We start from the raw sequence: 15,173 nt of genomic DNA on the forward strand, positions 1-15,173 counted from the left end.
CATGTTAAGTATCCCACATTTTGAAACACTGCATTTTTAAACAGAAAAAATTCCATACCCCATCCCCACTTCATAGTACTTTTCACGATTAAAATGATTTCTTTCCTTTTTATTTTGTTATTTTATTTATTATTATTATTATTTTTTAAATTTTTTTTTTTTTTGTTATTTTGTAGCATTCCACTTCCTGAAATACCCCACCTTTGCTAAAATCCTAACAAAAGGCCGAGAAATTCGGAAAGTTCACGTAACTGACAAAACATAAAATACCAATTATTTGTGGTTTACTCTTGTTTAAATTCAAATTTGCTCTGATCGAGCAAGTAGGCCTACAATCACTAGCGTAGCTAGAGTGTGTGTCACCCGGGCGGCCCTTCCGTTCGCCGCCCTCGGACCCCACAAAAAAACACATATTGCCTACAACAGATCCAAAAGTTCCGCCTCTTCAAAAGTATAGCCCGGGCGGACCGCCCCTATCGCCTCACCCCAGCTACGCTAGTGCCCACAATGATCAAAAGCATTCCAGCCGTGACCATCCCGTATTCCCCCACCCCACCCCAAGCATAATCTGTAAAGCTATATTATCTTAGGTGATTTTATATTTCTAAAACTGTACGATATAATTTGAGAGCTATCTGGCTGCTATTTCTAGCGGATCGAGCTACCATGCAGACGCTACCAACGGTCGAACCATTCGATGATATTCTCGTTAATCGCTTCACATGTGACAAGGAAATGCATTAATGTTTGATCTCGTGGTAGTTCGATGTATGTGTGTGTGCGTGTGTGTGTGTGTGTGTGTGTGTGTGTGTGTGTGTGTGTGCGCGCGCGCGCACAGTTTTTCTTTTTTTGCTAAAATTGGTTCTCAACCGTTTTTACCGATCAAAGTGATTCCTGTTTTTCTATTCTGAACCCCCATAGACATTCGATGTTTTTTTTGTTTTTTTTAAGATCCTATTGCATTTTTACTCTTTTATTCTTTTACTTGTTTCAGTCATTTGACTGCGGCCATGCTGGAGCACTGCCTTTTTTTAATCGAAGAAATCAACTCTTGGACTTATTCTTTGTAAGCATGGTACTTATTCTATCGGTCTTTTTCGCCGAACCCCTAAGTTACGGGGATGAAAAGACACCGACATCGGTTGTCAAGCACATGTGGTGGTGGTGGTGGGGGGACAAACACAGACACAATGACACACATAAATATATATATATATATATATATATATATATATATATATATATATATATATATATATATATATATATACGATGGGCTTCTTTCAGTTTCCGTCTACCAAATCCACTCACATGGCTTTGGTTGGCCCGAGGCTATAGTAGAAAGCACTTGCTCAAGGTGCCATGCAGTGGGATTGAACCCGGGAGCCATGTGGTTGGGAAGCAAGCTTCTTACCACACCACCCCGCCTTCATTTTTAGGGATTGCATTAAAAAAAAATGTTAAAATGTTTTTTTGTCCTGTAGAAGTATACTTCTATTTATTGCACATAAACTTTGACAACAAATCCCGCATATGGTCTCCCAAGGGTCATATGGAGACCTGTTGAGAACTACTGGTGTAAAATATACATAGATAGAAAATCACTTTGCAAGCGTGACGTTTCGGGTTCAGTCCCGCTGCGCCCTGACCTTGGATAAGTATTTTGTGAGTGAATACAGTAGACGGAAACTGAGTAGAGTAAGGCGGCGAGCTGGTAGAAACGTTAGCACGCCGGGCGAAATGCCTCGCGGTATTTCGTCTGCCGTTACGTTCTGAGTTCAAATTCCGCCGAAGTCGACTTTGCCTTTTATCCTTTCGGGGTCGATAAATTAAGTACCAGTTACGCACTGGAGTCGATGTAATCGACTTAACCTCTTTGTCTGTCTTTGTTTGTCCCCTCTATGTTTAGCCCCTTGCAGGCAATAAAAAAAATAGGAAACTGAGTGGAGTATTGCCGTGTATGTATGTATAAATGTATGTGTTTGTGTTTGTCCCCATCACCACTTGATAACCGTTGGTTTGTTTACGTCCCCATAACGTAGTTCGGGCACAAGAGATCGATAGAATAGCTATGTACTGGGGTCGATTTGTTTGACTAAGTCCTTCAAGGCAGTGGCCCTAGCATGGCCGCAGTCCAATGGCTGAAGTAAAAGATAAAAGTTGTGTGTGTATGTGTGTGTGTTGCTTTGTATGTTTATTTAGTTTCTTTTATTAAACATGAATGTGTATGTGTCTGTATTTATCTGATCTTATACGTCTCAGTTGCTGTCTGTGTATTGTGTCTGTGTGTTCGTTCACCTTTCGTTCAACAACAGCTGACGGAAGTGTCATGTAACATACATATATATCCGTGTTGGTCGATTACTACTACATCAGTGAGTGTGTGTGCGCGTGTGTTATCTCTCTCTCTCTCTCTCTCTCTCTCTCTCTCTCTCTCTCTCTCCGTCTCTCTCTGTTACTTGTCTCAATCATTGGACTGTGACAATACTGGGACACTGCCTTGAAGGCAAACAAATCGGTCACTGTACTTATTTCTTTAGTCTATCGGTCTCATTTTCTTTTATTCTTTTACTCGTTTCAGTCATTTGACTGCTGCCATGCTGGAGCATTGCCTTATCTGTACAGCTTTTTTTTTTTTACAAACATATGATGTGCACAGAATATTTGTACTTTTACTAATGTGTGTGTGAGTGTGAATGTGCGTATGCATATATATATATATATATATATATATATATATATGCATACGCACACACACATGTATATATAAAACTTATGTATTTATGTCTGTAAATGTATGCATGTGTATGCCCAAATATATTTGAAATAACCTTGTATATATATATTTATATATATCAGTGTTGGTTTGTTTGCGCCCAGTACTTAGTGGGTTAGCTAAAGCCCTTCAATATAAATTAAGCATTGATATCGATTTGTACGACTAATCAGTGATTAATTCTCATTTTTCTTTACTGAGCTTTCATAGTCTTTCGATGTTTAAAAATTCCTATTGTATTTTATAATTAAATATTAAGAACTATGTAAAAAAAAAATCCAGTTATAATGTCCTATTTCTTGTAGAAGTATACCAATTTATTGCACGTAAACTATAACAACAAAATCCTGTATGGATCGCCAAGGGTTGTATGTACCCCGGTTGAGAATCATTAGACTAATCCTTTCACGGCGGTACCCCGGCATGACTACAGTCTAATGAATTAAATGAGTAAAAGACACGTGTATGTATGCAATGTACGCAATTCTTAAGTGTGCAAGCGTATTTCACTGAAGATACGAACGTGTATTTGCATGTATTTGTACACGTTTGTGTTAATATGTATGAATGTGTTGAACATACGTTAAAACATGTGTCTATGTATGATTGTGTAAGCATGTACAAAGCGTGTGTTTTATTGAGTAAGCTTGTTTGTTTTGTGTCAGCATGTGTGTGTGTGTATGAATGCCGCTTATTAAATATGTATATGAGCGTGAATTATTAGTGAATGCGTTTGTTGTATTGGATGTGAGTGTTTATGAGCTTTCATTTTTCTCTCATTCAAAGAAAACTAGATTAATAGCCCAAATAGAAAGAAATATAACGCTAATAAACCGTAACTTAATTGTGTTATTGTCGTCGTTGTTGCGGTTAGTGGAGGTGGGTAGTGAAATAGTGGGGATAATACTAGCAGACCTGTGATCAAAGCCATTCCAACCGTGACCATACCAGCTTTCCCCTATGTGAAGAGAACTCAGGGCCACGTTTTTCTTTTGTACGTCGGTGGGAGTACGATTTGAGTGAGACAGGGCAGCTGCATTTAGTATGTTGAGCGAGCACACAACAGTAGGGTTTGGAAACCTTTTTCTAAACCAGGGAAGCATTGCAAGCCCCTAAGAACTGAAAGCAAGGAGAGTATCGGCCTAGAGAAAATTAAAGATACTTTAATTCTAAAAATTTATTGGTATGCAAATTGTATTAAATTGTTATGCAAATTGTATTAAATTGTTATGGAATTTTAGAGATTTCACCTGCGGTGGGGTCAAAGTTGAATGTGGGGCTTCGTCGTAGCTTTCAGGTATGTGCATTCTGTGAAAGGAAGCGAATTGTCGAGTTTACTTCTCTGAAGAAGTGGAGGTGAAGAGTGCTTTCTCCTCAACTTTCAAACTTCACCCCTAACATTCCAAAGTTTGTTTTGATTGTCAACGAGGAAGTGAATAGGAGAGAGAGAAAGAGAGAGAGAGAGAGAGAAAGAGAGAGAAAGAGAGAGAGAGAGAGAGAGAGAGAGAAAGAGAGAGAGAGAGAGATAGAGATAGAGAGAGTGAATGTTTGAAGAGATCCTCTCTTTCTCTTTCGCTTTCTTTGTGAGTGTGTGTATATGTGTGTATATGTGTGTGTGTGTGTGAGTGTGTGTGTGTGTGTGTGTGTGTGTGTGTGAGAAACTACAATCCAATAAATATAAGCTAATTAATATTAATATAACGAGAAGTGTTATGTACAATGATTTCAAAGGAAGAGAAAGAGAGGGTGGGGGATAAGAGGAGGAAACTTGATACATTCCTTTCTAAGGACATTATCATATTAAGATCCGGAATCCAAGGAAGCAGGTTGTAGCCTGCGTTGGTAAAAATTAATCCATGAAAACGTTTGTAGATGTTTGCCGTGAGAAATAAGAAATCCAGCGTTCTATTTACATATTTACATACATGTGCGTGTGTGTGTGTATGTATGTGTTTATGTATGTGTGTGTGTGCGTGAGTGTATGTATGTATATATATATATATATATATATATATATATATATATATATGTTATTGACATAAAGCAATCGCTGACAAAGAGCTGCTGCAGCAAAACTGTGTCAGCGACCGGGCAGACCGCAGCAGTGCAATAATTAAAATTTTGATACCCCTAAGAAATATATGAGAAATGAATTTAACTCTGCGTGTGCGTGTGCGTGTGCGTGTGCGTGTGCTTGCGTGCGCGCGCGTTTAAATGACTGTTTAAAAGGTTTTCCAATTGTTTCAAATCAAATCACCTCTCTCTGTTTATATATATATATATATATATATATATATATATATATATATATATATACATATATATATATAGTTCAAACAAGATAAACGACAAAAAAAAAAGAACAACAAAAAACAACAACGCGAGGACGTGATGCATATATTGTGTTACTGGACGCTCAAGAAAGGAAAGAAAGAGAATCTGACGTTTCGAGCGGAGCTCTTCGTCGGAAGTATAGGAAAGTCCAAAGAAGGGAAGACGGAGGAAGAAAAAATCGCCAACGATATACACGAGGTTATACTTATATAGATATAGATACGTGACTGTATGAAAAAGCACAACTGTCCGAAACGTATATTTCACACGCTACAGTATCCCAAATGTATTATCATTATAACTACTACTACTACTACTACTACTACTACTACTACTACTACTACTACTACTACTACTACTATCATAATTCATTTGCGAATTTTATGGACACGGCAGGTTTGTATCCTCAGTGCCACTGATCTGCTATTAAGGTCATTAAACTCAGTGCATAAGCGTGTAAGACTTGCAGATAGGTACCACATAAGATGTACAGTTTATGTAAAGCATTGAAACTTGTTTTCTTATTCAGACAAGCGCAAGATCACAGATTGTTGTTGTTGTTTGTGGTGGTGGTGGTATTGCTGCTGCTGTATAGCCCCAAGTTAGCTTCGACCCAAACAGACCAATGTCCAAAGATACCCAACCCTGATCACTGGATCAGGTTTCTTTCCAGATATTGCAGGAGCGGACCCGAGGAGGACGGGAGAGCTGAGGGAAACGTCCTTCCCTCAAGAAAAGAATTGCACAGTCCTAAATAATATTATTACACCCCTTTCTCCAGAAATTGTATTCCCTTCTCACCTTGTGCCCTCCCTTCGAAAAATTCCTGGGATCGCACCTGTATTGCAAGCCTGGTAGGGAAGTCTTTAAGATTTGACTGCTGTTTCTAGCAAGCAGGTGACCACATACAGGTTCCCCTGCTGGCTCTCAAGAGCAAATGTAATTTCGTTCTTCTCTCTCTCTCGATTATGTAACTGTCTTCTTTAGTTCCGTGATATACGCACACACACACTTTACTCATTGATGTAGTCATATGCATGATCCTACACATACTCATAGATGTATACCTATTTACCGGTATTTAGACGAGCATGCAAATATATACCTGTTTAAACACATACAAGTATGTACATAGTTGTACTCATACAAAACATCACATTAGACCATAACCAGCGAAACGCTCATAGTATGTGTATATTATAAACACTTACCCACGCACACATGCATACACATACACGCACGTAGACACACACACACACACACACACACAATAATCATCATCATCGTTGTTTAACGTCCACTTTCCATGCTAGCATGGGTTGGACGATGGACTGGTGGACCAGGAGACGACACCAGGCTCCAATCTGATTTACATACATATACATACATAATAAGCATTATATATAAACGAATACATAGTTACAACACATACATAGGATAATACATGCAGTAAATAAACATTGCACACACGCAAACGTGTCCGAACATATATACACAGCTCACACGAGTTTCTGTAATGTTATTTATAACAAACGCAAAATAGCATCGAAGAGGTTATGCAATCGCACACACACACACACACAAACACACATTTTATGATCGTTTACCTATGGATTTATTTCAGTATTTGTATGTGTGAGAGATAGAGAGATAAGGAGTGTGTGCGTGTGTGTTAGAGAGAGAGAAAGAGTCTGTGCGTGTGTGCAAACACGTGGATGGCTTGTTTGGTCACAGTACACAACAATTTCCTTTACTTTCAAGGAAAATGCTAATGTTTCGTAAAGTCTTTAAACTGAAATATCTGATAAACACTGTATTATGATTTTAGGGATTATAGTTTTTAATAATGGTTTAAATCTTTTTCCGTCGCACAATCCAAATGTACGTGTGTGTGTGTGTGTGTGTGTGTGTGTGTGTGTGTGTGTGTGTGTGCGTGCGTGACAGTGCATGTATAGGCATGTTTGCACATACGTATACGTGCACACATATACGTGTAAATGTATGTGTAGTGCACACACACACACAAACAAACGTGTATGTACGTCTGTTTTTGTATACAAATATCCTAGACAAGACCCTAAAATAAATGATTTGTGGAGTATTCAGCGTGCAATGCACACTCATGCACACACACACACACACATACACATATGCATACATACATACATACATACATACATACATACAAACATATATACATAAACTATTTAGTGAATTAGGAGAGGGCTCTCTGCTAGTTTTTAAACAAAGGAGAGGGGTTATTTGATGAATCGAAAGCAAAACAATATCACGTGAAGTGGGATCCAGTATTGCAAACAAACATCATCAGACCAATAAATATGGGTTAAGATATAGTTTAACTCCTGGTCACCAAAACAAACACAAAAACAAAAACAAAAAAACTAGTCTAATAAGTGTAAAAGAAAAAATGTGCAGAGAACGGATATGAAAACAAAAATTTGCGCAAACGAACAGGGGTGAGGAGAGAGCTTTCGGAAAATTCACAAGATCCAATTTTTCCCTCATAACTTTCAGGAAAATGGATGTATATTAATGAAATTTTATGGAAATACCGTTCAAATGGCACAGATTATGATTATAAAAAAAAAATTGTGGGGAAAGTGTTTTCCGAAGGGATAGGGAGAGGATTTTGGAAAATCGGACCTTGTGAATTTCCCGAATGTCCTCTCCCCACACCCCGTTCGATTGTGCAATTTCTTGTTTTCGTATTCGTTCTCTACACATTTTTTTACACCTATTAATTAGAGTGTTTTTTTTTTGTTTTTGTTTTGGTGTAAAACAAACATTGAAAGGAAGAAAAGGCTTGTTGTGTAGAGAGAAGTTGTGGCGTTATTGCTTACATAAATATCACTAGCTTTATAAATTATAATATATTGGAGGCATGTTCCTAGTGACCCGAGTTCACAAATCTGGTTTCGATTCCCAGCTGCAGGTAGTTTTGTCTTAAAGCATGGGTACACAGGGCAAAGCAAATCTATGTGCACTGTAGTTGTGTTTATAGGGGTCCCATGACGTTGGTTTGCGCAGAGGCCAATAGTACTGGTTTCAGGGCCTCTGAAAATTCAGTCATCAGGGGCTACAGAATTTCCTTTAGGAATCCCCTTCCCTTTAATATAAAATGCTAGAATTCAATATATACAAATCAATTCCGGGAAACTCCGGGAAATTCCCGTATTCGTTGTAACTTCTGCCGCATCCCTCTCGTAGGTCATGCCTAATTGTAACCATTTCACTACTACTGAGAATGGGAAAAGGATGAACACCACAGCCTGAACCCGGTCTTTAAATACAAATGCAAGAAATATGATGTCTTATGTTTGTCAGATGAATCGAAAATCACAAAACTAGCAATCTTCGCTGGTTGTTTAGACTTATATACATATGAAAAATGAAGAGTAGAATACAAGGAAACCAATGAAGAATTGTTAATAAAAACAGTAATTCTTCGAAGAAAATTCCCAAACAAAACGAAAGAACCTCATCTTCTTAAGTATTTTACTAAGATTTTGGTTTAATAACTTGTTCAACGGAAGATTTGACAGCAATAGAGATAACAGCATAGGTTTAACTGTAATAGGCCGGTTTTTTCCTGAACCGAACAGTTTCTGTTTGTCATGTGTATGTGTGTGTGTGTGTAACATGCTAGGTGCGTTTTATGTAACATAACTTGCAGTTAACGCTCTCATATAAGCAAACACGTGTGAGTGTGTGCACTTCAATAGTTTTATTGAACAATTTTACTAACACACACACACACACACGTATACTAATTGACATATCATACATATGCACACACGCTCACTTAGTATCAGAAAGAATAAACGTATAATGAAAATATATTATCAATGCGGGTATTCATGAAAAGAAATGTTTGCAGATTCAATTCAATTTATTTTAGTTAAATGCAAATAAAGCAACAATTTGGGAAATATGCAGAAAGCATATTTAAAAATTTTATATTCAGTTTCTTTTCATTGAAAACGCTGTGTACAATGCACAGAAACATTATACGCACACACACTTAGAAATATTTCAAGGAAAAAAACTTTCGTTTCATTTATGCAACAATGTTTCATAAAAACAAAGAGACAGCGAAGTCTATCCAACCCACGCTTGTGTGTCTAAGTGCGTAGTGTTTCTTTGAGTGTCTGTGTGTGCGTTTATGTGTTTGTGTATGAATTCATTGTGTTTAAATTTTGTGTATGTATATGCAAGTTAATGTGCTTATGTATATGTGAATTGCACCAGTTGAGTACATGTGTGTGCATGTTTGCTTTAAAAAACTCTATGAATTTGCACGTATGTGTATATATACGTGGAAAACAACTGCGACTTCTAGAACTACGTGTAATATATTTTTTTGTATATATAATGTTTATTAACAGCTGTGTGTGTGTGTGTGTGCAACCTTTTTATTTATTTATTAAATTTTTTTTCTAAACAGCTAACGACACACAATAATGTAATATGCATAAGCACTCGCTTGAAATCTGTGATGTATCGCATTTACACACACAAGCAGTAGCTGATACACACACATTAGTGAATTGACCAATCAGAAGCCAGCAAATACCAACTGCTATATAAGCAGCCGCACTATCCTTTCCATTGTCAAATCATTTCTCTCATCCAACGAGACGCGAGCAATTTCTACTCTTACGAATTGAGCGCTTTGTTACAGCGAACTTGGATATTTCCAATTAACTGAATCTTAATTTTTCTCATTCGGACTTACATATACTTTGCAAACTGTCATTCTTAAATCCCAACATGATTTTGCCTGAAGATTCTGAAAAGCCCATGCAATCAAAAGAAAGGTAATTAATTGATCTATTGTTTTTACCCCGCCGCTTTGTTCTTGTGAATATGTTTTGCAGCGATTACTAAGGTTTCTTACACAATATCCCGCGAGGATTAAATAGATTTTATGATATATACAGTTTATATATATATATATACGCTGGTTGCTTCTGCGGTATTTATAAATAACATGCTTCTAACCGTATTTATTTTGAATTCTTTGTGCACATTATATAATGTGTGTGTGCGCGCATTGTGTAGATACGAGTTTGCTCGAAACTTCTTTTCAAAAAATCTCGAGGTGTTTGTGGAGGTGGTGGTGAAATTTAAGATAAGGTCCTGCCGAGACAATGCCATTTTCAGAGGTTTGTCTTTGTTATGAGTTGAGGTCGTGTATAACGTGTGTATGCAATACATACATGAATGTATTATATGTAATTTCATTGCATGTGGTTAAGGTGGAGGTGAGGTTCATGCAGATATTTTGTTAGGGCCTGGATTTTGACCGGCCTTTGTCTATAAAGGCGCTCTAGCATGGCTGCAGACCAATGATTGAAACATAAAAATTAACAGAATAATCGTATCACTTTCTTTTCTTTTTTTTTTTTTTCCAATGTCCACGTGTATCCATGAAATTCATCTTTTTACTCCACTTTGTTTTCTGTCAGACAACTTTTCGGTTTGTGTCTGTGTGTTCGTGCTCTGCTTTTGTTGCGTCATATGGCGCAATAGTCAGCCGAGATTTCGTTTATCTCTGTCCGGGACTTATACACACCTACGCGTGTGCCACGGTGGACTATGTACTTACTAGACCTAACCAGTTTGAGTAGTAAGGACAAGGTGGGGAGACTGGGTTCGAATATTAATCTGGTAGACGCAGTTGTATGTATTTGTTTAAATTGTTGAAATTAATAGTTTTTAGGATAATTTTTTGCACAAAATACTTTTAAACTGAAGCATTCGTTAATGTACTTTCGTCATTTAACTGTTAATGATAAAAGTACATACTAAGGAGCTTGTCTAATTAAAAACTTTGTGTGTGCGTGCAAACATACATTTCATATTTACAAAGATCGGAATATTAAGGTTTTTTTTTTTTTTTTTTTTTTTTTTTTACAAGAAATTGACGTCGAATGTCAACGGTAATTTCTTATAAGGTGAAATGTGCGTGTGTGCTACGTTTTTTAATTTTTTCTTTCTATCCAGGGCGTGTGTGCAACGGCTTTTTTTCCCCCTCAATTTTAATATGAATTTATAGTACAAAATTTAAAGTATACAAAAGTTTAAAACTAGATGTGGCTGTATAAAGTTTAAAATGCTTACAGCCAACTCAACTATAGCTTTTCGGTTGAATGGTGGGGATGGGGGTTTTCCTGGAAGTCTGGCGAAATTTCAAACATGTGACGGCAAGTTTTTATCTGTTGAGAACCGGGTCAGAGCTCATAAGTGTAATCGTATTTATTTTAGTTATAGAATTTTACATTATAGAATATTTTAGAAATTGTTAACGGATAAGAATAGTACTTTTTTATAAATAAAAATTTACTTCTAGTTTAACTAGAAAGATAAAAGCGATTTTTTAATTAATTTATTTTTTCACATAATGGAATTGGAAGAATATCTAGCTTTGGGTGTTGAGGCTTAACTGTGCCTAATTATTAAATTTTCTGTAACTTGGTGCATGTCGATCATGAACTACTTTGATCTTGATTGCATGGAATATTATTTGCATTGTTTATGCGATGGTAGTGTGGCTTGTAACGGAAAAGTTCGTTAAATGTCACCAGATCTACGTGTATATATAGTTCTTCGATCCCCACCCCCTTGGATCAGTCGAGATTTACTTTACTTTTGTAGTTTTGTATTTCTGCCAACTTGGTTGTCAATATAAAAAAAGTTAGGTAGTCGATGTTTTTCTTATACTGCTGCTGTGTCTTACAGCTTTATTTTTCAGTTACCTTGAAATGTTTTTTTTTTTTCATTCGCAGGAACAACATGGATATCGGCCAAGCTTTGAGCGAGTTAATCCATAAATCTAAGTCTGATGGCAGACTGACCTGCGGTGTGGCGAGCTCGGTCAAATTACTGGAAATGTAAGCTTTTTTTCCCCCCCCACTTTTTTTCTATATTTAAATTTTAAAAATAAATATCAAGTCTTAGGACTTGTTTTTTTTTTTATTACATGAAATGTAGAAATCATTGCCAACAGTTATTTTTTTTTAGAGCTATTAGTGGTCTATAAATAGCTAATACGGTGCCGACAGCTTTATTTAGCACCTGGATAAAACAAGTTTTCTGGTTTGTTCTGGAATCTTACGAGTAAATATTCTCGTGACACTTTTATTATTCTATTGCTAACAGACTACCCTGAGAACTTGTGCACGTGTTTTTTAGTTTTTTATTTTTAAATTACGGTGATCTAATCACGTGCACGGCTTCTTTTTGTTTTGTTTTTCATATTCATCCCACTCGAGCACCCATTAAGTTTCGCAGTTTGTAAATTTACACCTGCGGCCCACGGGTTTTTCTGAATGACTCTCTGACGAAAAGTTACCATTACTTATTTTAGTAGTGCGGTCTGCTTACTCGAAAGGGGCTACCCGTGTCTGTTTTTTTAATGTTGGCATTAGATTCCTGCATTTGTATTGCGGTTGTAATTTTAAGAATTATATCTACTTTGAACATTTTGCAAAAATACTTATAATTTTTTTTTTCCTCACAGGGGTCCAGATTTTGTTCTGCTTTGCATTCTGCCAGTAGACCGGAACCAGTCTGTTATGGTCAGCATTCAGCAGACTTTAGTTGAAGCGTTTTGTCGTGATAACGACATAAATCTTGTAAAAGTTGACAGCACTGACAAATTGGCAGCACTTGTCAGATACGATGATCCAAATGACAACGAAGATTATCGCGATTACTGCTGTGTACTGGTGCAGGTGAGAATTGTTTTTTTTAAATTTTTTTGTTGGTTTTTTTTTTTTTTTAATTGGTCTTGCCAGTAGCAGTAAATTTTAAAAAATAGAATAAAATAACCACGCTATCCTTGTTTAAATAGTCAACAGCATTGTTTTAAAGTTCCAATTTATCTTTTATTGGTAACGGGTATAAAATTCGGAAGGCATCTAATATTGCTGGGGCTAAATTTTAAACTTTAGAAATTATTATTCTTCCAATTTCTTATATACAATTTTGCCATTTTCTTATGACAGGCTCCAACTTCTTGTACCGAAAAATGTGAATTCCGCAAGTTGAACCAGTCAATTGTTGATTACTACAACTCTGTATTTGTGGACTGGGACTCCGAGCCTATTATTGAACTGCCTGGCTGATTCTTATAACCAATTTACTCCAAATCTATATTGCCTGTAAGTATTTTTGAATTCTTTGAATAAAAAAAAAAAAAATTCCATTTGCTTGGTACTCTAGTATAATCGTGGTAAAATGATAATTATTCCTGTGTTGGACTTCCTTTGTTAATACATAAGCATGTTTGCTTGCAGAATAATTTAGTTTATTACTATAGAGAGTTGGATTGAATTTATATAAAATATGTCTTAAGAATCTAGAAGCTTCAAGAGTCATGGAATGATTCAAAATAGTCAAAACTATAAATAATAGCATGTAATTATTGGGTTTAAAAAAAAAAACTCCTTTGAATAGAATAAAAGCTGTTTTTGTTTTGTATCTTAGAATTTTTGGTGATATTGTAATATATTCCTTTTCTTTTTCAGAAAGTGGCATTCCCGCAAGAGCATGAAGAACCTGTTCTTTCGATCTCTTGGCTTGTTCTACTCCACTCTGGTAGACCAGTACTGGCTATCTGGCACAAAACCAGATAATATGACAAGAAAAAAAGTGAGATCCCTACCATGGCTCAGCTCTGCTTCAAAGCAAGTGACAATGCCAGTGTTCCCTCTTCTGTTTACGCTGGAGACTGTACTGGAAGATAAAACGGATACTTTTCTTCACTGGAAGAATACTGTTAGACTGTGACCAGGAATAGACTGTACAATATTTTACTGCTATGGAACTACTCTGTGCCTTTTGAGCATGTCCAAGATGAGCTTGGGAATAAATTTCTTACATTGAACTATAAAGGATTGAAGACTATCTCAGCATTTCTATAACTGACTATAGAGCATTTGATTTCTATATCTCCTTTAAAGCAATGATATTTTGTATTCATGTTTTTAACAAGTTTACATCAACTGGAGTAATTTGGTTCTGAATAAATTTCTTTTGAAAATATTTTATCTTTTTTTTGTTTAAACATGTTGAGTCAATATGTATTGATGTAACACAATGGTCTTGAGATTATGATGTACTATTAACCACATGGTCTAGAGGTGTGTGTGAAACCTTGTGCTTTACTGAAATGTGAATTATACTTGTCCCTTACAACTGAGAAGTCTCTAGTTGTCTAGCTCAGGGGTTTTCAAACTTTATAACTTGCAGACCCCTTTATATTTCAGGCTTTACCTTAGGTACCCCCTTATAAATGCTTATGAAATTTAATACATAAATATTTGCTTAAAATAACATTTTTACATTTATTTATTTAACAGTATTTAACAAATAGGTTTATTGTCAATTATAAGATTTCAATTAAAAAACATTTATAAAATCAAATTGCCCATAAAAAGTATTTGCTGTCCACGGGTCCCTGTCTTGTCCTTGTGGACCCCCTGTGGTCTGCGGACCACAGTTTGAAAACCCCTGGTCTAGCTTACTAAAAAATAGGAATGAATGCCCCTCATACCTTTCTACATTAAAAATAATGAGTATATGAAAAGACTGCATGGTCATTATTATAATGTTCATAGGTTGCTCCAGTCGAGTAATGAACAAGATTAATATCCAAGTCACTAAAATAGCATTTTCATAAAGTATGTGAAAGTGCAGATATTTTCACCTTATTTCTAAGTTTCAAGTCAAAAAAATTGGAATGTGTCCTCAGGAGATGACTTATTTTGTACAATAATTGGATCTTTTCAGTTTCACACACCAGATCTGATACTTTGGAAAAATTTCTGGATTCCTGCTGATTATGGAAGGTGATGTTTTTGGAGGGAGAAATTAAAATTATAGGAAGTTCATTTGTATTTCAGCATACTAGAAATGGAAGCTACCATAAAAACTCATAACATATTGGCTTAAAATTTTAGCAAAAGGCCAGCAAGATTTGGGTGGGGGGTAGGTAATTCAATTACATCGAACCCTCCCCCGTTCTCAACAGGTACTT

The 15,173-nt window shown here is 36.2% G+C and overlaps 1 protein-coding gene across 2 annotated transcripts; it reads left to right on the forward strand.

Moving 5' to 3' along the window:
* Positions 1–6,504: 6,504 nt before the first annotated feature.
* LOC106874428 (growth arrest and DNA damage-inducible protein GADD45 gamma) lies at positions 6,505–14,179 on the forward strand. Of its 2 annotated transcripts, none has more exons than XM_089356480.1 (5): positions 6,505–9,948; positions 11,920–12,024; positions 12,654–12,867; positions 13,141–13,296; positions 13,663–14,179. In XM_089356480.1, the coding sequence occupies exons 1-4, from the start codon at positions 9,902–9,904 to the stop codon at positions 13,258–13,260; spliced, it is 486 nt and encodes a 161-aa protein (XP_089212606.1). In that variant the 5' UTR covers positions 6,505–9,901; the 3' UTR covers positions 13,261–13,296; positions 13,663–14,179. The 2 variants fall into 2 exon arrangements, with proteins under 2 accessions (XP_089212606.1, XP_089212607.1); XM_089356481.1 differs by lacking the exon at positions 6,505–9,948 and adding an exon at positions 10,678–10,813.
* The last annotated feature ends 994 nt before the right edge of the window (positions 14,180–15,173 follow it).

The sequence above is a fragment of the Octopus bimaculoides genome, chromosome 8 (assembly GCF_046866305.1).
Source record: "Octopus bimaculoides isolate indiv1 chromosome 8, ASM4686630v1, whole genome shotgun sequence".
In the NCBI taxonomy this organism is placed as follows: domain Eukaryota; kingdom Metazoa; phylum Mollusca; class Cephalopoda; order Octopoda; family Octopodidae; genus Octopus; species Octopus bimaculoides.